The sequence below is a fragment of the Pholis gunnellus genome (assembly GCF_910591455.1).
Source record: "Pholis gunnellus genome assembly, chromosome: 10".
Classification (NCBI taxonomy): Eukaryota; Metazoa; Chordata; class Actinopteri; order Perciformes; family Pholidae; genus Pholis; species Pholis gunnellus.
Genome location: NC_136537.1, coordinates 1,939,892 through 1,961,113, shown reverse-complemented (window position 1 = coordinate 1,961,113; position 21,222 = coordinate 1,939,892). Strand labels below are relative to the sequence as shown.

Sequence of the window (21,222 nt, the reverse complement as noted above, 5' to 3'; positions counted from 1 at the left end):
TTGCTTACCCTCCACCCATCCAAGTATGTTCGCAGACCACAACATATTTTACAATGTCATTATTAAAATAATGATTATACATATAGTATACATATAGTATAAAGTTAGTACAAGTAAAAATAAGTATTGCTTTTCTAAAGATCAGTTAATTGAATGACTAATTGTTTTTAGAAATATATAACCAAAGTCTCACTGAATCATTTACTCCAACATATAATTTCCATAAAAAATTAAAATATGTATGTAAATATATGAAAATGTAAAACTTTGAAAAACACAACGAAAACATTCTCTAAGGGTATCATATACTTAATCCTTACATTATATCGATAATGATTAGTATATTTTAAGTTATTGAAGGGCCAACAATTATTTCAGAGGGGCCATTTGAACCGACACATCGTGACATCGGGTTGGAATTCTATCAGTGTTACAATTGTTATCATCATCATTATTGGGATTCTTCTTTTATCATCGGTCTTTATTGTTTAAGTAAAAATGTATGTACTCATTAGCAAATAGTTTTGAGATAACGTTAGTATTTAATTTTGAAAAATCGAACCGGATGTGTTTCAAGTTCCGCAACTGGTAGCGTTAGCTAACTAGCTAGTTTGTTGTTGCTTCAGCAACAGCTGCTAAATTAGCTATTTATTGTTCTGTCGACTTTGACACATCGGCGACTAGCCGTCGGACGGTAACAAGCGCCGAGACTTTGGTAAAACGTGGCCAGGCAGCCGAAACCTAAAAGTGCATTTACGTTTTTTGTTCGTTGGATTCGCAACCTCGCCCACTATACTAGCTAGCGTTACATGTTAAGCTAACGCTAACCTCTATAGACAGCCTCCAGCATATGAAGTGCAGCTAGCTCAGCGAATTCATCCAAGCTAGCAGTACCTAACAACGTTACCAATTCACATTAAGTAATGCAACTGAGGTATGTTGTTTAATGTAACGTCATCTATTTAATCAGTGCCAGTAGCTGTAGCAGAGTTAGGTTATGTCACTTCCGCTTTTGCCTGAACGGTTTTGTATTTACTTTGATGGCAAATCATTTTGTCACACGCTTCTTGAATTGGTGTTACAGTACATTTGCATATGAATTAGATATACTAACTTAGTGCTTCTCCCCAAGAAACAGTCGAGCTTCAGTCATCACGAAGTAACGTTAAACAACTGAACTGTGGCACCTAACGTTACTTAGCTTAACTCTGCTCTGCGTTAGCTACGGCTAAGCTTCAAGTCTTGTGACCTGCAGGTTGATATCGATAAATCTGTTCATGCTTGGTTGTTCGATGAGGCTTATGTGTTGAAATTCCGTAATGATACATGCACGAAATACATTTGATGTCAAGAAATGTAATTTAGTCGAACACAATTTGTATCAATTTGTAATCACACCTTGTACAGTTACCACAAAATGTAGAAACAGAAAGTCAATAGCATTTTGATAGAAAATCTCTCAGCATTATTACTAATTTAAGATACATTATAACCTCGCTGTACTAGGGTATTTGGTACAGTGTAAGAATCCAAGAAAATGTGTTTCCCTTGAAGATGTTTCTGTTGCAGTGATGTTGCTCTGTCCTGTGCAGGTGTATCCTTAGTTAAACCAACATGATGGCAGGTTCCCAGTGGGAGCTTCCTCCAGAGCTATGTTGTCGGCCCATGGCCTTTGTTGCTCTAACTGGTCTGGATGTGGTGTACAATGCCGTGCACCGGGCCATTTGGGATGCCTTCTGCGCCAACCGGCGAGCTGACAGAGTTCCTATCTCTTTCAAAGTCCTTCCAGGAGACCATGAATACCCCAAATGTCGCACAAAGGTGAGCAGTGGATGGAGAGATCTAGAAGTCCATCAACAATCAAGACAATATGATATCCCAAAAAGCCCAGCCTATGACAAGGAATTGGAACACAGTTTCAGTTTTCATTATGCTCACTCACAAATTACTGCGTCAGTGCTAAGATGTGGAAGAACATAAAATCACAAAAAGTTGTGAAGTCTTCACTGAGATCAGTGTTGCAATCAAGTATGTATACCTTTTTTTCTGAACGGTTTATCGTCTCTGTTTGTCTAGCGAACGTCCTATGAGTGGTACATCCCTAAAGGCATCCTGAAAACAGGTTGGATGAATAAACATCTGAACCTGGTACCCGCTCTGGTGGTTCTATTCTACGAACTGGACTGGGATGACCCACAGTGGAAAGAGAAACAATCTGAATGTGCAACTAAAGTGGAGATTGTCAGGTAGGAGTACATGTTATTTGCCTTCAGAAAGGGTTTTATTGGGTGACTAGCAGGTAGATGCTTCTGGTTTCTGTTTGATCAGCCTTGATTTGGTCCATTTGAACTGTTTAATGTACTCTGTATGTAGGCGTTTTTTTTTTTTCATCAGATGCAACTTGTCATGGATTTTCAGCATTTGTTTTTCAGATCAACTTCCATTTCCATTTATTACATTTACAAAAAATTATAACATAACGCTAAATAAATGATAGATCATGCAACGCTGCCAGAAGACTGTTTGTTGTTGTTGTTGTATAGTTAAAATTGTTTCTTATTCCATTTTTCCAAAACTTGTTTAAGTATTCAGTGACTTTTGTAGTGAAAGCATTTTCGACAGCTGTCATACCTGGAAAAATCAAGAAAAGCATTTGGAATGGACCGGGCTTCATAGAGCTACAACTATCCAGCGGATCAGCTCTCGACTTCCCTTTATGCTACGCAAGAAACACAAAACATCTTTATGCTACGCAAGAAACACAAAACATCTTTATGCTACGCAAGAAACACAAAACATCTTTATGCTACACCCCGGCTCCGCTAGTTGCATGTCGATGTGTCCTTGAGCAAGACACTTAACCCCAAAATCGCTCCCGTAGCTGTGTGATAGTGATAGTAACGGTGCGATAGAATCTGAATTGTAAGCTAAGATTAAGGCGTCTGCTAATGGACTAATGTCATAGCCTCGTCCATACGTACTTTAGTGACAGAAGTGAAAAGGCAACAAACTGAAGCAAAACTATAGAGAAGTTCATGGGAGCTGCTGGCTGCCGCATCTGCATGCGCCACCAACTCCAGACGTTTGTCTGCAGTCATATGTGTTGTGTTTGTCTTTAGGACCAGTCTTCAGGGCAGGAACACCAAGGTAGCTGTGGTTCTAATCCAGAAGAAAACTCCTCTACCACCAGGTAAAGTTCTCGACTGAATCATATTTAAGTCATATCTCATCCACATAAGTTTTAACGTGTATCTTCAGTATATTCTTGCCTCTCTTTCTGCAGTACAAAATTGTGCTGTACGCACAAAGGTCCCGCGGGCAATGGACAATGTATTAAAAAAAAACCTTAAGACATTAGGCAGCAACTCTAAAGTGTTAAACCAAACCTAAGCCAAATGCTGTCTGTTTCCAGTTTCTTTTTCCTCCCAAAACATGACTTCTTCTCTTCTTTGTACAGGAGAGGACCTGGTAGCATCAGAGAGAGCAGCAACTCTTTGTAATGCCTGTGATCTGTCTGGCAAGAGTCTCTTTGTACTGCCACACACCGACCACTTAGTGGGCTACATTATAAGGTAGTTAATTCACTAATGCCATATAGATAAACATGTTTAATACATATCGATGTAGATAGATATTTTGCAATTTATGAACTAATTGTCCAAATGACATTGACATTTGGCTCTCCAATTAAAGTTGATGTTTTTATTACATGAGGTCTTTAGTCTGATATTAATTGATATGCAGTTTTGAATACACTTGCCGCGTAGTGGAAATGCGTTATTATTTTGTGACATTGACAGCTCTTTCAACGTGGTGCAGTCTCTAAAATGAAAACCAACGCATGCCAAACATGCAGCAAATAAATACCTTGAAATCTCTTCCAAACATTGTGTGTTTATTAAACAGAATTTGTGATTCTGTAGGTTGGAGAATGCTTTCTACGAACATGCTCAGACTTACTACTACACTGAGATCCGTCGAGTCAAATCACATAAAGAGTTCCTCAACAAGACAACACATCAGGTAGGAAGGCGTGCGCGCATACACACACACCCACACACACATACTTTAAAATGCCCTGTCCTTACGCTGTCTTCTTCCTCTTCTCTTCTTCATCTCTCTGATGTTCCTAGCTGCTGTTTGTCAGACACCAGTTTAAAATTGCCTTCTTCAGTGAGCTGAAACAGGACACCCAGAATGCTCTCAAGTAAGTCTGAGCCTATAGACTCGTAATGGGTACGATGATACTCTCTTCGTTGTTGTCAGCTCCTTGCAGGACTTAATGAGACATATTTTCAGCAGTAGTGTTTTTCCATCAGCAGATTGAAGTAAACAAATAGCGTAAGATCTCCTGAAAAATCACAAATGTCTGATAATAGGGATGTTGGTATTGCTTATTAACTATTGTCATAATTATAGGAGACAAACTACTGTTCAGCGCGAGAAGGAATCTTCTTATGTCATTTCTTCCTGCATCACAAATTTAGTTTTCTTCTTGTTTCTCAACTTGAACAAAGAAAAAGATTCGGAAGCATTCCATTTTTAAGGTTGCTGGTAGTATAGACACAGGTAGACCTATATGTTGTATTCCAGCTGTAACTCTTATTTTGTAAGTTTGTTTGTTTTCGTAGGTACTACAGAACTGCATACAGTCTTGTTCATGAGCTCAGGGCCCACGAGACCAACATGTTGGAGATCAAAACTATGGCAGGATTCATCAACTATAAGGTACATTTCCATCTGTCTGTAGTTGTGAAAATGATCCTCTCATCACACGCCTGTGACCAGATATCTCTCAAAGAGTTCGGGCCGTGCTTGTCAGCCAGAAGTGTACAAAGATGAGATCCTGAGAAATGAGATTCAACTCCGGGGCTTTTCAACTAATGAATCAAATATTTTTGGGGATTGTATGAGGTACATAGAAAAGCCAGTGTTTTACCTACAGCAGTGGTTCTCAACCTTTTTTTAGTGATGTACCCCCTGTGGAATATTCTTTCAGCCAAGTACCCCCTAACCAGCGCAAAGGATTTTTGGTTGAAAAAAAGATGTAACACAGCGCTGTGCCATCAGTGTTTCACTTACTAAACTGTCAACACTGAAGATTGCATTGTTGCATTGAACTGAATGCTTTTGCATTTACATTGTAGTGAGAAACGTGTGCTCGTGCTTCACTGAGGATCTTTGTGAGTCTTGGTGGCAGGGAGGCAACTGTTGTGATCAAGCTCTTCTCCAGGCACAGTCTGCTTCTTTGCTTTGTTTTGATCACAGTCATTGCAGAGAAGGAGGCCTCATATAAATATGTGGAGGGTTAGGGTAGTAGCTGCTCCAAAGCGTTCTGTCCCAGGTCAGGCTGCTCCTGCTTCACACACACACACAACTGTGTCTGTGTGTCGCTTCCGTTTGCTTCGGACAAGAGAAATGAGTTTCTCACCCAATCCAGCTGTGCAGATTTCTCCTCCATGTCAGGAAAGTAGGAATGAAAGTCTTGAATCAAGTTGGTCAAATGTCCCACTATGACCGACTTGACTGGAGCTCTGTCCACATCCTCACTATGAGAGAAAGTCATCCACCCGAGGAAAGCAGCTGAGATCCCCCTGTGCACCTTCTCCACAGCTCTGCTTTCTTCAGGAAGCCACCATCTTGTCACACAGGTTTAAAATGCTGGTGTCCCTGCCCTGCAGACACGCATTCAGTTCGTTCAGTTTGCTGAATATATCTGCCAGATAGCACAGCTTTGCAAGCCAGTGTGTGTCCTGGAACAAGGTGGCATGGGGAGATCTGTGCTCCATCAGAAAGGTGTGTACTTCAGATCGTAATTCCAACAGCCGGTTGAGTATTCTCCTTCTGTGTGCAGCAGCAGCTGTCTGTGTTCAGCGCCCATGTTGTCACAGAGGTGGTGAAACAGGCGTGCATTACGTGGCCTTGACTTTATGAAGTGGATCACTTTGATGCGTCATGTAACACAGGGCTCATGTTCTGGACGCCAATGCTTCCCTGTGTATGACACAGCGAGTCCACTTCACGTCGGGGTTTTCTTTGTTAATGCGTGCTATACGTCCTCTCGCGCTGCCCGTCATTGATGCTGCTGCATCTGTGCAGATGCTGCTGCAGAATTTCCAGCTCATGCCGTTTTCACAGAAGAAGGTGTTGACAACAGCAGAATAGTATGTGCTCATAAATGTCAGTATCGATGTATCTCACAAAAGCAACAAGTTTCCACTGACATCTGTGGATTCATCCAGCTGGAGTGAAAAAGAGTCGCTAAGTTTTCCCACAACTTGCTCGACAATGTCTGTTCCCATTGTATCTACTCTGCAGCACACAGTCATTTGACAAAGGCGCAGTCTTTAACTTCTCCGCTGCGTTTGAGTCCAGCATGGTCTCAGCCAGCGGCTGGAATATTTATTAAATAACTATTTTTAAAGGATTTTTAAATGGATGCAAATTTTAAATATATATTTTTTTAATCGGACATGCGCGTACCCCCATTTGACAACCACTGACCTACAGTATATGATGATTGGCATGCCCCGAGTTTAGAGAAGCAGACAGGAGTACCAGCATGGGAGCAAAGCAATGTACTGCTGTGGCCAGGGACAGCAGCCAAATGTATTTTAGCCACCTCAAGAATCAATATCAGTTTAAATGTATGCTATATTTAGATCATGTTCACCCCCTTTACCTTGAAACCGTAAGAAAGGGCTGTCATTCCTATTTCCTCTCTCTAAATTCCTTGACGTCTCTCTTCTCTTTTCTTTCCTCTTTAGATATGTCGTCTGTGTTTCCAGCATAACACTCCTCTAGATGCTATTGCCCAGTTCAGGAAGCACATTGACCTGTGTAAGAAGAAGATCGGCAGTGCTGAACTGGCGTTTGAGCATGCTGCGTGGATGTCTAAACAGTAAGATACACACTATTCATCACACCCTGTGTTCAACATGTTGAAGTTATTCAAACTGAAATGCTAGGTTTTTATTTGCTGGGGTTTACACTGGCTGAATTCCAGTTGCTAGAGCAGTGTAGTGTTCTCCTAGCGATGGAGTGAGGCGGAGGGACCGCAGTGTGTAGCTAGCTAGTTCTTGTCTCATTTGTGGTCTGATAAACAGGAAGTTAATCAAATCCGGTGCCCCATATTGCTATTTTCCAAGCTACTGTAGCTGTCATAGGGACTCTAAATAAAAAACTTTTGCGAGGGAAAGCACAACTTTCTCAGGAGAATGCAAAAGTGTTTTTATTTTTCCCTCCGTCGATTTTCCTTCTCCCCATGTCCCCATGAGAGCTCCGTAGTTATCAGTCATGTTGTACTGGGGACTGATCTTTATGCCTGATGGAGACCGACGTGTACATCTACTGTATAATGTCCTTTGCTTCCTCACAGGTTCCAGTCGTTTGGTGAGCTGTTCGATGAAGCCATAAAGTTGGGTCTGACAGCCATCCAGACCCAGAACCCTGGTTTCTACTACCAACAAGCTGCCTGTTACAGCCAGGACAGGAAACAGCTGGCACAGCAGCTTTGTCAGGTGATAAAGCTGCAGCTACTGTTACTACCTCTCTAAGGATGATGTCTGAAACCAAAGAGGTTTATACCTGATGCAAACAGCCAGCCGTCACAGAGAGGGGGAGACACGCTAGAGTTAAAGTGCAGTCTCTCCTGGAAGACATTCAGAATGTTGCACTAGTTTATTTGCATAAAGAGTGACAGAAATAGTTGTGTAAAGAATTTTAAAAAAATTCTGTTGTAGTAATGGTAAGTGCTGAGTCTTAAGATAAAATAGAATCTTCATAAATCAAGTTGCAAAAAGCCAATAATATTCACTACGTTAAACCTGAATGAATAATAGTTTCTATGAAGAAGCTTGTATGTACTATCTTTCCCATAAAACAGCTGTTGATGGTTTCATTTGATTGGTTGGTTGTTCTAGGCTGGAGCGACTTATCCCTCTTCCGAACTAGGGGACACCCACACTGGGGGACTGGACTTCTATGGCCAGAGACCATGGAGACAAGGACACCAGAGTATGTTCTCACACACAGTTTGTCTAATGTCCAATTAAAAAAGTGTTGGATGACACAAGAGTCTCTGCCTGAGTTGGACATGTATGGGTAAAACATGGTTTCTGTGCTGTTCTATTTCCAGGTATTGAACCTCCAGATGCAGAGAAGGAGAAGACGGGGATTTTGGCCCTGCAGATAAAAGAGAGGGATGTACCACATTCTGTAAGAATTCACAGCTGTGCTCAAATTGTAGCTCATGGTTTCATTGTCCCTTTGCTTTAAGGCATGCATCTGAAATACACTAGTTCTATCATTTATATATGATTATAGCATTATTTTTCAATTATTCTAATGGTTTTTGTTTGTAGGAAATAAGTCAATTCCTGTGAAAATGTGTGCAATTTCTGTGTAATGGTTTGCGTTGCCATTTGCCACAGTGTCTTTTTTTGATGCCACCACTGGAGGGCGCCAAACCCGAAATAATAATAATAAGTTTACATACTGAGTCAACAGCAGAGGAGAGATGGTCAGTTTTGTGGTGTGCTTTGATGCTAGGAAAGTATCACAGTAGCAATGTTTTCCATTTTGAGAAACAAGTTGTTTTCAGCACCTTCAACACAAAATGCTCCAGTCTTCAGAACGATGCACCTCCTGTTGTCAAATATTGACCCTTTGTCATCACAGTCCCACATTAAACATGTTACTGCTGTACGGAAACGTGCCTCTCACTGTCTCTGCCCCAACAGGAGCTGATCATAGCACTTCTCAGTAACGCTGTCGCCCAGTTTAAGAAGTACAAATGCCCTCGAATGAAGAGCCACCTCAGTGAGTATCGTTGTGCTTTTTTAATATCCACAGTCCTTTTATGGCCTCCAGTGCCTCCAAAGGATGCTACAACAAAATGAGGCGTGTTAGATTTCATTATTATTGAAGGCACTACAAGTTATTCTTCTTGTAAATGCTGTTTGTATTTTATAGTGAGTTTGATTATTGATGCATTCTCTTTTTCCAGCCTTGTACATGTAGACGTAAACACTGCACTCATCAGGTAGAGTTTTTGAGGCTTTGGTGTACCACGTAGGACATGCAAATATTCAATGTTATTACGGTGAGGTCATCAAAGCATCCTTCAGATCAGTTATGTCACCAAAGCCTCCGTAGTTTGTTGTTTATTATTATTTTAGATGTACTGTGGTAAATTCTATATTATTTTGTTCATATACACGCAGATGTTTCAGAGACTGTGTGGTGATGAATATTTGCCTCACAGTCATGGAAATGTCTTGTTAAAAGAGCGTATGAGTTCTGACCACAAGTATTCATTTATTTTCAGAAATGTAAACCTTTTTAAAAGTCTGTTTGTAATACCACTGTTGTTATTATGAAAACAAAGCTCGGGGGATTTTGATTGTCAATGATTAGAAGCATTGACTTTGATGCATTGCTCCATAATACGGCGGCTATAACCCTAACAGAAACCAGGAAAATAGCATGTATGTTACGGCAAAGAACTAACCTGCAAAATGTCTCGATCTGGTAAAAAACAGTCAAAACTACCATCTTGAAACCAGCGCTATAGTTTGATATAATAGACTGCATGATTCTATGCTGACGTGGCCTTGGGGTTTCAATGGGCACATTTGTGTCTTTCAGGGCCTGGGTGTCTGTATTTTGGTTTTATTATCGACTTATTTGAAAAAACTAAATGTCTTCCATATGCATAAACACAGCCATAATGGCCCAAAACATCTAAACTGTCCCTAGTGATGCCCAAGGGTTCTGCTTTACCTTTTGTGTTTAACCTTGTCACACACAGTATTTGTCTCGTTTTGTCTCCTTTGCAGTGGTGCAGATGGGAGAGGAATACTACCATGCTAAAGACTACACCAAAGCCCTGAAGTAAGTCCAAACACATGCTGGACTTGTAAAGGACAATTCCACTCTCTGACTTTCATGTACATGCTCCAGAAAGTCTTTAAGTAACCTTAAAGTGATACTTCACACAAAGTGTCAGCCATGCTCTGTCATTACACAGTTTGTCCTAAAAGAGAAAAATACACACTTTTTGAATTGAGGTTAGTATATTCCACAGATGGAATATCCACCCTCTGTTTGGAAACTGGATGCTGATGGGTGATGAGCCAGCCTTGAGTAGACCAAATCTACTTTCCCAACAGAACTATTAACATCTGGAGTTAGTGAGATTGTTTCCTTAATCTGTGTTTGTAAGCAACATGTGAGTATTTGCGTGTGTGTGTGTGTGTGTGTGTTTGCATCAGGCTGTTGGACTATGTGATGTGCGACTATCGCACAGAGCGATGGTGGGGCCTCCTGACCGCCATATTGACCACCGCTCTGCGCTGTGCTTATCTGATGGCCAGTGTTAAAGACTACATCATATACTGCATGGAGCTGCTGGGCAGAGGTAAGATTCTCAGCCAATCAGAGGTTACACTGTTTATTCTATCGATGACACAAACTGTCCATTCTACTTCAATTTGATAGATTTCTGTCGTATTTTGATGAGATTGCCATAGTCAGAGGCCTTACTTGACCAGTGTTTTGTTTTGGGGAGAATAGTATAGCATTAAGTGCAAACAATATGCCTTTAAATTACAATGGAATGTCTGTGTAATACAGCGATTCATCATTAATGGTTTACGCTATTCCTTTCAAAAAAGAGACCTCTCGTATGTGACTAGTTGAACCTGACACTAAAACACATAAGAACAATGAATCAAGTAGAATAAGTAAACAACAGAACACAACAAGTAATTGGTCCTATAAAACTTTTAGTTTGGTAATTGGAAGAACCTGTTCTGTGTTGGGGTTTTTGGCCAAATGCTACTTCCTGTCTGTTCCTTACCTGCAAAGTTCTAAAGGGTTCACCCCACAGGGTGCTTATGTGGGACGGATCTGCCATCTGATTGTCTCCTACATTGATATCCCAAGATTTATAAATATAACGCATTCAATTTCACCACAGAACCCAACAGTTCTAAAACTACATGTAGAAGAGGTCATTGTTTAGTCGTCTTGTCTTCTAGCTTCAACCTTGAAGGAGGAACAAAAGATGAGGATTGAGAAGAATCTCATCCAAGTCCTGATGGTGAGTAGAAGGATAGCAACCGGCCCAACACAACATGCTCGCTCAGCAAATCTATAGCAATATCAAAGCACTAACATGTCATGAAGCCATATCAGAATGTGACTATTTGCAGTTGCGGTATGATTTAAATGCAATACATGTAGGCTTCATTTGACATTTAATTCCATTCATACATATTTGAATTGTCTTTCTGTTTTCAGAATGAAGTCCCTGACGCCGAGCCGGAGTGTGATCCGTCCTCTGACGGTGCAGCCAGGTCGCTGTGGAGCGACCGCATGGCTTTGTCCGGATCAAATGAGCTCACTATAGAAGTGCAGGACTACGTCCCGTTCAGTGAGTTCACAATCACTCAAAGTCAACCAAAAACTATATTTTACTCTCCTCAATGTTCATCGTGTACATGAAGAGAAATGCTCTTACTCTTGTCATACTTTAAACAATTGGATTTGTTTTTCTTTTTGGGCAATTCAAATGAAGGCCTCCTCAAGCATTCAAAGCTTCAAGTATGAGGCTGATAATCTCCTAAAGCAATGTCCTGTGAGGAACACTAGTACAAGCACGAAGTACTCTCATATGTCTTGTATTTTTAAGAGTATATGGTGATGTTTCAAACCCTCTCTCTCTGACTCCAGTTCAGTGTAAAGCCAAGTTCCAGTCTCCCAGTTTCCATGTCGACCAGCCCATCCAACTCCAGGTTTTCCTCCAAGCCGACTGTCCTCATCCTGTATCTTTCAACAAGCTGGCTGTCAGCCTCAGTAACCAGGTACTCTCCACACACATGTAACACAAGGCAGAACATATTTCTTTTCTCCAGCATCAGGCATTGGATTTGTTGTTGGATTCTCACTACACAAACAAGACATAAGAAACATCTTCAAAACAACTTTTAGTTCATAATAGATCCAACTCTGATTTGCAGCAGTTACTGTTCTTTAGTTGGTGTTTAGGAGATTCTTGGGATTTTCTGAAGAGGGTTTTAAGAGGCATTTCTCCATCTTCAGTGTTTTACCTACAGTAGATGGCAGTCAGCACACCTCCACTTTGAGGACAGGAGCAAAGTAATGTAGCACTGTGGATAGGGGCAGCAGCAAAACGCATTGTAGACACCTGGAAATTCAATATAATCCAAACATGAGCACCTTCTATGTACAACACTGCCAGTGGTTACCTAATTCACAGGCCCGTTTTCTAACCCATTTTTGACAAATAGACGATGTTGACAAAACAATCATGTTTCATGTGTGTGTGCAGGAGTACAACCAGTGGTGTGTGGTGGAGTCTGCAGGGCAGGAGAGTATGAGCCTTTTGCCAGGAAAAACCAAATGCCACAACTTCAGCTTTGTAGCGAAGACCGAAGACGTTGGCAAGAAGATTGAGGTGTTTGTGTCTGTCTGTCTGTCTGTCTGTCTGTCTGTCTGTCTGACAGATGGTCACTGACTGTGTATGTTTTTGGTTATGCACCTTCAGATGACCGGTATTGAGCTGATGCTGGGCAGTGACAGTGGCCGATGTGTGTTTGTGAGCTGGAGAGGGGCAGGTGGAGATGCGGCCTCTACCCATGAAGCCTTGCAGGCTAGCAGGTCATCACGCCGATGGGGGCGGGGTGTGGAGGCACGTCAAGAGCTGGACTGGGACAGCCTGACCATGCAGCCCAGTACCATGTAAGGCTTTGTTCAGGCACAGTACAACCCCAGTATTCCTGTAAAAGTTATTATGTCATCTGTCAGTTACAGTATCAGGTCTTATCTCCACTGAAGTCAACAGACGTTTGAGGGGTTTTGTGTGTTCGCTACTGTTTGTTGTTTAGGATCATCTCCAGAGTCCCAAAGATTTCTGTTCAGCTGAGCCACCAGCCTCCTGCACTCAACAATGAAATGTACTGCATCAACCTCACTGTCCAATCACAGGAGGGGGTGGTGGCAAAGGATGTCAAACTGACAGCTGGCCTCAAACCAGGTACACTGAAATTTCAAACTTATAAAGAATAAAAGTTAAAATATATTCCTCTGTCAGGTTTTGCAGCTAAATTTAGCTTTTGAAATTGGAAAACTGCTTGCATTTCAAATGTATTCAAGTTCATTTAGTTTCTGGTTTTGTGTTTGTCTTGATTGATCTATCCAGGCCAGGATGCCAATCTAGGCCAAACCACACATGTGACACTCGATGGCTCAAAGGTTTGTGATGACACTGCACCTGCCCTGCTCCCTGACGTTCCTCTAGGAGATCTGAAACCAGGAGCAAAGGTACACACATTCAAAAAGAACCCTTATGCCTCCCTAGGGACATTTTGGGGCTTTTAATTACATTTCTGGGATAAATGAGGCTATGTTGTTGCATATTTTGGAAGTTCAACCTCAGCTTCTATAATAAGTCTATAATAAACTGTCTAACCGAAATGCACTGAGATCCTTAGGGACAAAGATGTCTCTATTGAAACCCACTAAGACCACAATATTTGACTGAAGAATGAGGAATCACAACATGTTCTGCACTGTATATTCCTCATATATACACCTGCCTTACCTTCTCCACAGTGAAAAGTAGTAATTCAGGGGGGTGCTACTCGCAGGAGAGCGACTGTTGCCAAGCCGGGTGCAGACCAGTTACTGGACCGTAGATGCTTGGGGGGGGTGGGGAAGGGGGGGGGGGGGGCTCTTCTTCTGCACAACAGAGACACGGTGAAGTTCAACAAAGTTTAGAGCAGAAGTACTTATGCATGAATACAATATACTGAGTAGATATATATATATATATATATACTGCGTAACAAATTACCATTACAGCAGGTGGCACTTTGCATGGTAGCCCTGTCATCAGTGTATGAATGGGTGAATGATGACATGTAGTGTTAAAGAGCGTTGAGTGGTCGGAAGACTAGAAAAGAGAAATACAAATACAGTCCATTGACCATTTACCATTTCATTCTTGTATGGGATGTGCCTGCAGTTGGAGAGATGCGTATATGTGAAGTGTGTGTCAACTGGATCAAGGGTCTTCCTGTTCCATGTGGCCTACAGCATCGACACCACAGTGGAAGGACGTCAGATTGTCTGCAAATGTCATAAGGTAGAGAAGCTCCTCTGACCTGCAGACATAGCTGACAGCTAGCACAGTGTTGCATGTTTCAATTATACAGTTGCACTCAAAAGTATTCAACCCCCATTGAAAATTAGGTTTATTGGCACAATTGACAAACTTTCAGCTGTTTTCAATAAACAACTCAAACAAGGACATTTTAAAAAATCCAACACAAAATGCTACTTTTCATGACTACTGCAGTCTCAAACTTATTCAACCCCTTCATGACAAGCATCTTTAGTACTAGAGCACCCTTTTGCTGTTAGGACCTGATGCAAACGTGATGCCAGACACATGTGCCGACAGCGTTCTTGAGGAATCTTAGCCCATTCCTCATGGGCAATGGCCTCCAGCTCTTCTTCAAATCTAACCAGAGACTTTCTGTGGATTTTCAAGTCAGGCGACTGTGACAGCCACTCTAGAATCTTCTGAAACCAAGCCTTGAAAATCCACAGAAAATCTCTGGTTAGATTTGAAGAAGACTTGTAGTATTAGTTGTGTTGAGCTATTTAAAAAGGTCCTTGTGTGAGTTGTTTATTGAAAACAGCTGAAAGTTTGTCAATTGTGCCAATAAACCTAATTTTCAATGGGGGTTGAATACTTTTGAGTGCAACTGGACATGCTCACAGCTTTTTTCATTTGGTTCACTCTTCACTTGTTGTCTTTCAGGATGAGACTGTTGCCATAGAGACAGTGGTCCCATTTGAGGTGTCTGTCAAGTTTGTGTCCACCAAGGTCTGTAGCTGGTACTTTTATTGGTTTATCTACAGAGCAGGTGTGCCAGAGGACTGTTAGTTTTCATACATTTTTATATTCTAGTCCGGTTTTTCTAGTCAAACAACTTTTGAATTGACTCTAAAACCAGTAATTATGTGTTTTGTCTTCGCTCTACAGTTTTAAATGGGCAGATCATATATATTTTACTCCAATTAGTATTTTTTAGAAATGCTCTACAGTGGGAACTGAAAAATAGCTTAGATTGTTAGTGAGCCTTGAGATTGTGGTTGTGCAGTAGCAGGTATTGTGACTTTATTATTCTTTTTATTCTTAGTTTGAGCCACTGGACCGAGTAGTGGTGGACATCCCCTTCCTGTTGATGACAGACATCCTGTCATCGTCTCCCTGGCCTCTTCTGCTGGCCTCCTCTTCTTTGCAGCTGCTCACTATGAACACAAACACAGCACAGCTGCAGTCACAGCTACAGGAAGGTACCTGATGAGGGTTCACCGGTATCTGAAGTCTTTTACATTCAAAGCTGTAAAAAAAACACATGGAAATCCTATGACTACAACTGTGTATCTCTCTCTCTCTCTCTCTCTCTCTCTCTCTCTCTCTCTCTCTCTCTCTCTCTCTCTCTCTCTCTCTCTCTCTCTCTCCCCCCCCCCTTCCTTCCTTCCTTCCTTGTCTTTTCCTTTCCTCCCCCCAGTTGTTTTGCAGACAGACGAGTGTGCCAGTGAGTGTTTCTGTCTCCGGTGTCCACCGCTGGTCAACAGCAATACCACTGTAGCTACAGGACAGTACCTGATATCATGGAGGAGGTACGTACACACACATTGGCAGCTTGAGAGCGGTCATTAGTGGCTTTGAATCGGCTTGCAAATCTGCCGCCTTTTATGTGGATAGCTAATCAGTTTTGATGGTAAATGTAGTGAGGCAGTGTGTTATATGACCCATAAATTAAACCCATAAAGTTTGTCCTGCAGCCAGCGGCATCATTTCATGTGATAGTGACGCAGTTGGATGCAAGGAATAACTACAGGCTGCTCTTTCAGCTTGGTATTCTAGTCTCTCTGGGGAGCCAGGGGGCGTGCTCTATATGCCGCTCAAAAACAGAGCTTCCTTGTTCTCTTTGCTTGTTTTGCAAAATAGAAAAGGCATCCCAAATATGAGTATATTTACAGTGTTTTGGCTGACTCAGAAATTCAGCCATATTTATTTGAGTATACCGCTGAAGAAATGCAGATAGCGTCTGCGTCTGCATTAGCTGTGGAAGAGGATATGGTCGGCAGGTACCATCTGTGTATCAGAAGCATTACCATTCACATCTATAAACCAATGTGTTTATGATTAAATGTTAACTACAGCACAGTGGTAGAAGTACTTAAGTAAAAGTAATACCAGTGTAAAACGTCATTCTTATTGCTAGTCATCGGTGCCACCGGGTCGGATTCTGATCGGAATCAGATGAAATCCTGCAGGTTCACCAGAAACTTTAAAATCGCAATAAACCAAATCGGCACCCAAGTGTGTAGTAGTGATCGTATCGACTGGTGAGATAAGCGTATCGTGCCTAGAATTATTTGCTTCAATTGACTACATTTAACATTAATACTGATTGGACCTCCACATAAAAGGTAGCAATTTCTTTTTAAATTCTATTAGTAATTTGTATTAGATTTGTGACTATTTGTTTAACTGTCCTGCAGAAAGTCCTCCAGTGCAAACAGTCCCCTCATCCAGACTGCAGTCACTCTGCCTCATGTCATCCTGGAGTCTGTCCCTCTTTACATCCACGCTGGTTAGTCACGTGAATTCACACAACGCACTGTACACATTTGTAAAGTGACTGTTTATCTCTCTGATCTTACAGGTGTTACTTAGTTAGTTTGCACATACTATACATACATTTTCTATATTTTTCGTCGTAAAATGCACTTTTCAGAAATGAATATAATCAATGTTACACACATGTTATATACCCACTTAACGAAGAGATTCTGGGAAAAAATACCAAAAAAGCCATTTTACTCACTCCAAACACAATTATACACAAACTAATATAATCAACTACAAGTTCTACCACAATATCACGTATTTTCAGCAAGCTACGGCGAGCTTCGCACTCCGCTACCAGATATCATCACAAAGCTAACGGCTATCGTGGCCGACTAATACTTCTTAGAGCAAGAAGATTCGACACACAATCCGGAGATATCTTCAGAATTTCTCTCAGTGAAACCATTATAACCATACAGCCAACAAACCATCGCAAACAATCATATCGCTTCTCACCGTGAGCTGATTTTCGTGAAGAAACCGGAGAAAACCGGACAAAATCCCCGCTTAAATCCGTGCAGCCATGTGCCTGCCGTCTGTCCGATGTGTTTCTATGTGTTTTCCATGAAATATGGTGGTCAACCTACCTTGCTGGACGAAGGGTTGTGATTTTTACTTTTCGACGAATTGATTTTATGCTCGAGGTGGCGCAGCGAATTTTGGATTTTTAGTGGCTAAGAATTCTGTCAATCAACTCCGTACCAAAACCTCTATAACTTTGTTGTGCTTCACTTTATCAAAGCCAACATTTCTTTTGAGACTACTGTCATGTTGTGCTATGATTTGGGAGAGTTTTAGGCTTGCTGCTGCATTATTTCAAAGACAAACAAACAATAAAAGTGCTTTTTTTTTCAGGCGAACCCGAAACTTTTAAATTTTACTCTTAGCCAGTAACATATACACTGATATTTACACATCCGAACACATCTCACAAGTGTTTCTGTTATTATAACATCAACGTTATTCAAATAGACCTTGTAGTTGGAGAGATACACTCTCTTTAGTATGGGTATGCAATTTTTGAGCAGAGGTCTAAAAATAGGCCGAGGGTTTAAAAGGTTGTCCTGTTGTCAGTTGTGCTGTATGTTGGCTTTTTATCTCTACATGTCTTTGTTTTGGTGTAGAGCTACCATCATATGGGCGAGTCAGAGAGTCTCTGTCAGTTCGCTACCACATAGAGAACAGAACCTCTCTGGTGCAGGAGGTGGAGATGGCCGTTGAACCGTCTGATGCCTTCATGTTCTCTGGACTCAAACAGGTACGACGGTGCTCCCTTTCTAATGAAGGTAATGTAGCTGCATCTCAATCAGCTGGGTCAGAACTAATAGTTTAGGTTTTCATAAAATGAATGATTACATCTGTGGTGACTTACCTGAACCAAAGAAAAGGTGTTAGATTGATGCCTTTTAGTTTCTGTCAGTTTATTTTCCACACTGACTTAGTACTAATATCACTGTGCTGCTCTACTGCAGGTTAAAGTCCTTCATTCAACAAAGTAAGAAGTACTCATTGTGCAATCAAATGTTCCCTGTTTTACTATTATAGATGATGTTTCTGGATTAATATTACTGCTGTATTAATGTGTATCTTTTAGCTCTTTTCCCTTCTTTATATAGGGTTTGGTAGTTTAATCGACAGCAGTGCATCATATTCTATAAGGTCTTATGTTTGTAGGACGTTTCAAAGTATTTACTGAGCTGAGGGGGAGGGTAATATTATGAGGAAAACCCCAGAGATTATACTAAGGTTATTAAGTATTACATATCTGAGAAAGAACTGATTATGAAGTCAAAACCAAGCATTGACTTTCAATGAGGAACTGCTCAAATGTAACGAGTAGGACACACTCTAACCACACTCTTTCTGATGGATCAAGGGAAACCAGTTAGTCATGTAATGACTAACATATGGGTTACCATGGTTACCAAAAGATCTAGGCTCATTTTAAAACTATGATTACGATGCACTTTATTAGCATAGCACCTTTTCTACAAGAAATGCAACACAAAGTACTATACAAAAAATAAGCTTTTTGTCAGCCATCTCAGGAGCTCACTGCAGGGCTCATCTGTTGGCTAAAGCAGAAAACCGGCCCGTAAGAAGCACCCGGTGTGGGGCTTCTCAGCACAGCCACCATACACTCTGCATCATCACCTATACAGATCACTGAAGGGGCTGCTTTCTTGATGATCAGCTGATGAGTACAAATGTAGCTTAGCTTTTGAAGTCAAGCTAAAATCACAGAACCGTACCAGGATTAGCTTTGAATCAGACCAAGACAGCATTCAGATCAACCAAAGAGAACCAAACCTGTTAAAAGAAAAGAAATGTTACAGCACACTTCAACCAATGAGATATGAGTGAAAAACAAACAACCGATTCTGGAATCCAAAATGAAAAGTTTACATTATTTGAGAATAGTAAAAAATGTTGAGTTTGGTTCAGATTAGCCTCAAGTTTGGTTAAGTTCACGTTCACACTTTGGTCTCAAAATGTCCCCCGAATCTAGTTGCTAGTGGAGTTTGTACTGCTCATACCAGGGAAAACTATTTCTAATTTAAAGTTCATCTTGTGAATAAATGTGTGAACAGCAGCTCCAAAAAAACTAAAACCTGTTTAATGTCATGTAGAAAGTTGTGCTGGACAGATTGCTCTATTTTATAAATGTGTCAGAAAGTCTCCTTCATTAACTTAAATTGTATAAATGAACACTTCTCATTAGAGACTGAAGACTAATTACAGGTTTGAATTTGCAGTTTTTACTGTTATTTAGTGTGTGTGTGTGTGTGTGTGTGTGTGTGTGTGTGTGTGTGTGTGTGTGTGTGTGTGTGTGTGTGTGTGTGTGTGTGTGTGTGTGTGTGTGTGTGTGTGTGTGTGTGTGTGTGTGTGTGTGTGTGTGCATGCATGTGCGTGTGTGCGTGCGTGCGTGCGTGTGCGCAGGTACGTCTGCGTATCCTTCCAGGCACAGAGCAGCAGATGCTGTATAACTATTACCCACTGATGGCTGGTTACCAAACACTACCACAGCTCAACATCAGCCTGCCCCGCTGCTTGACCGCCAACACACACACACTGAGACGCTTCCTGCCCCAACGCATCTTTGTCAAGGTAACGCACTCACAGAAAGTTATCCGCTCCACTGAGTTAGCAGTCATTGCTATCTGAATGTGTCAACATATTCAGCGTTGTCTTTTCCTTTGTGCTCAGCCTCAGGGTCGACAGCTGGATGATGCCTCCATTGCTGCAGCTTGAGAAGAACACACAAACTGTTAACTGTAAATATGAAAACACAGCAATGTTGTGTAGGTTGTTCTAGATGTATGATTCCTCACAGATGACAATATTAACACTATTTGTTTGTTTGACATTGTTCTGTAAAAACACACCAGGAAAACCATGGGTTGACAAAACATCAGGAGACAATTGTTTATGTTCAGAGTCGATGTGATGACTTGATGAGCAGGATGGCTGGTGATAAATTAATGATCATTTTACAATGAAAATCATGTATGAATCCGATGTGAGCTAAATGGAATTTTGGGTAAAGTGTAATACATGAAAATGTAATGTGATGAAAGTTTAATTAAATTGAAGTGATGTAAACTAGTTGTGTTCCATGTTCATGTTATATAATGACTGTTAACAGTGCAGGCATGGTAGCCCCTACCATCAGTGTATGAATGGGCTCCTAGGCTATGACAAAGGAAAGGACACAAGGGATGATGGTAAATTAAAGGTATTTATTATTACTAAATAAAGAAATAGTTACCATTGTGAAGTGTGTCAGTCAGTAATGTAAACGTGAATGCGTGTGTGATGAAGTGTGGGGTGTTGTCGGCGAAACAAAAGACCAAAACCGAAGTATGAACGGGCAGCCACTGGCATGAGAAGCACAGCTGTTGCTGATAACATTAATGATGGCTCCTGCTCACCGTCAATAGTTTACTGGCACACTTGGCTATAGTAGAGCCATCATTAGTGTTACATACGCCACTGCTCTTTCTTTGAAATCAGTCGCCCCAGGAACAGGGGGCTCCGTCACTCCCCGCTGGCTGGTGTATGTCCGATTAATTACTACGGTCAGCCTATCCCAGGGGAAGAGCTCTCACCTCTAGGAGACTACGAAGGCCCCCTCAGAGATGAGCAACACTGGACTTTGGTCGGATACAAAAAACAAGTTTTATTTGCTTTTTATAATAAAAAGAGAAAAGTTTACAAAATTGGGTAATGTAAAAGAAAAGACTAAATGTAAAAAGTTAAAAACCCCAATCAGACCTTCAAACGTGGTAAAGACCTTTAAGACCCCCTAAAGTCCAGAAGACTAAACAACCTTTAGATCCCGAGCAGAGCCCAATTGGGCTCTAGAGGGGGGGCGAAGAGTGTACACATGTAGTACAAATCACTTTTGAGAACGAATTAAATGATATTTTAAAATATTTCAAAACCGTACATGACGAAGAGATTCTGATCAAATGGACCATGTA

The 21,222-nt window shown here is 41.2% G+C and overlaps 1 protein-coding gene across 3 annotated transcripts; it reads left to right on the top strand.

The window, feature by feature from the left end:
• The first annotated feature begins 581 nt into the window (after positions 1 to 581).
• Positions 582 to 20,494, top strand: trappc11 (trafficking protein particle complex subunit 11). 3 transcript variants are annotated; one of them, XM_079167697.1, is made up of 30 exons: positions 582 to 715; positions 1,593 to 1,821; positions 2,077 to 2,246; positions 3,120 to 3,190; positions 3,458 to 3,572; positions 3,924 to 4,023; positions 4,134 to 4,207; positions 4,632 to 4,728; positions 6,768 to 6,901; positions 7,379 to 7,520; positions 7,923 to 8,016; positions 8,138 to 8,217; positions 8,742 to 8,820; positions 9,840 to 9,894; positions 10,275 to 10,420; positions 11,043 to 11,104; positions 11,305 to 11,437; positions 11,737 to 11,867; positions 12,356 to 12,481; positions 12,572 to 12,765; positions 12,912 to 13,060; positions 13,226 to 13,347; positions 14,051 to 14,170; positions 14,852 to 14,917; positions 15,234 to 15,390; positions 15,609 to 15,720; positions 16,609 to 16,700; positions 17,863 to 17,996; positions 19,679 to 19,846; positions 19,946 to 20,494. In XM_079167697.1, exons 2-30 carry the CDS (start codon positions 1,615 to 1,617, stop codon positions 19,988 to 19,990), a joined length of 3,375 nt encoding a protein of 1,124 aa, XP_079023823.1. In that variant the 5' UTR covers positions 582 to 715; positions 1,593 to 1,614; the 3' UTR covers positions 19,991 to 20,494. The 3 variants fall into 3 exon arrangements, with proteins under 3 accessions (XP_079023823.1, XP_079023822.1, XP_079023821.1); XM_079167696.1 differs by having other exon boundaries at positions 593 to 747; XM_079167695.1 differs by having other exon boundaries at positions 593 to 934.
• Positions 20,495 to 21,222: the final 728 nt, after the last annotated feature.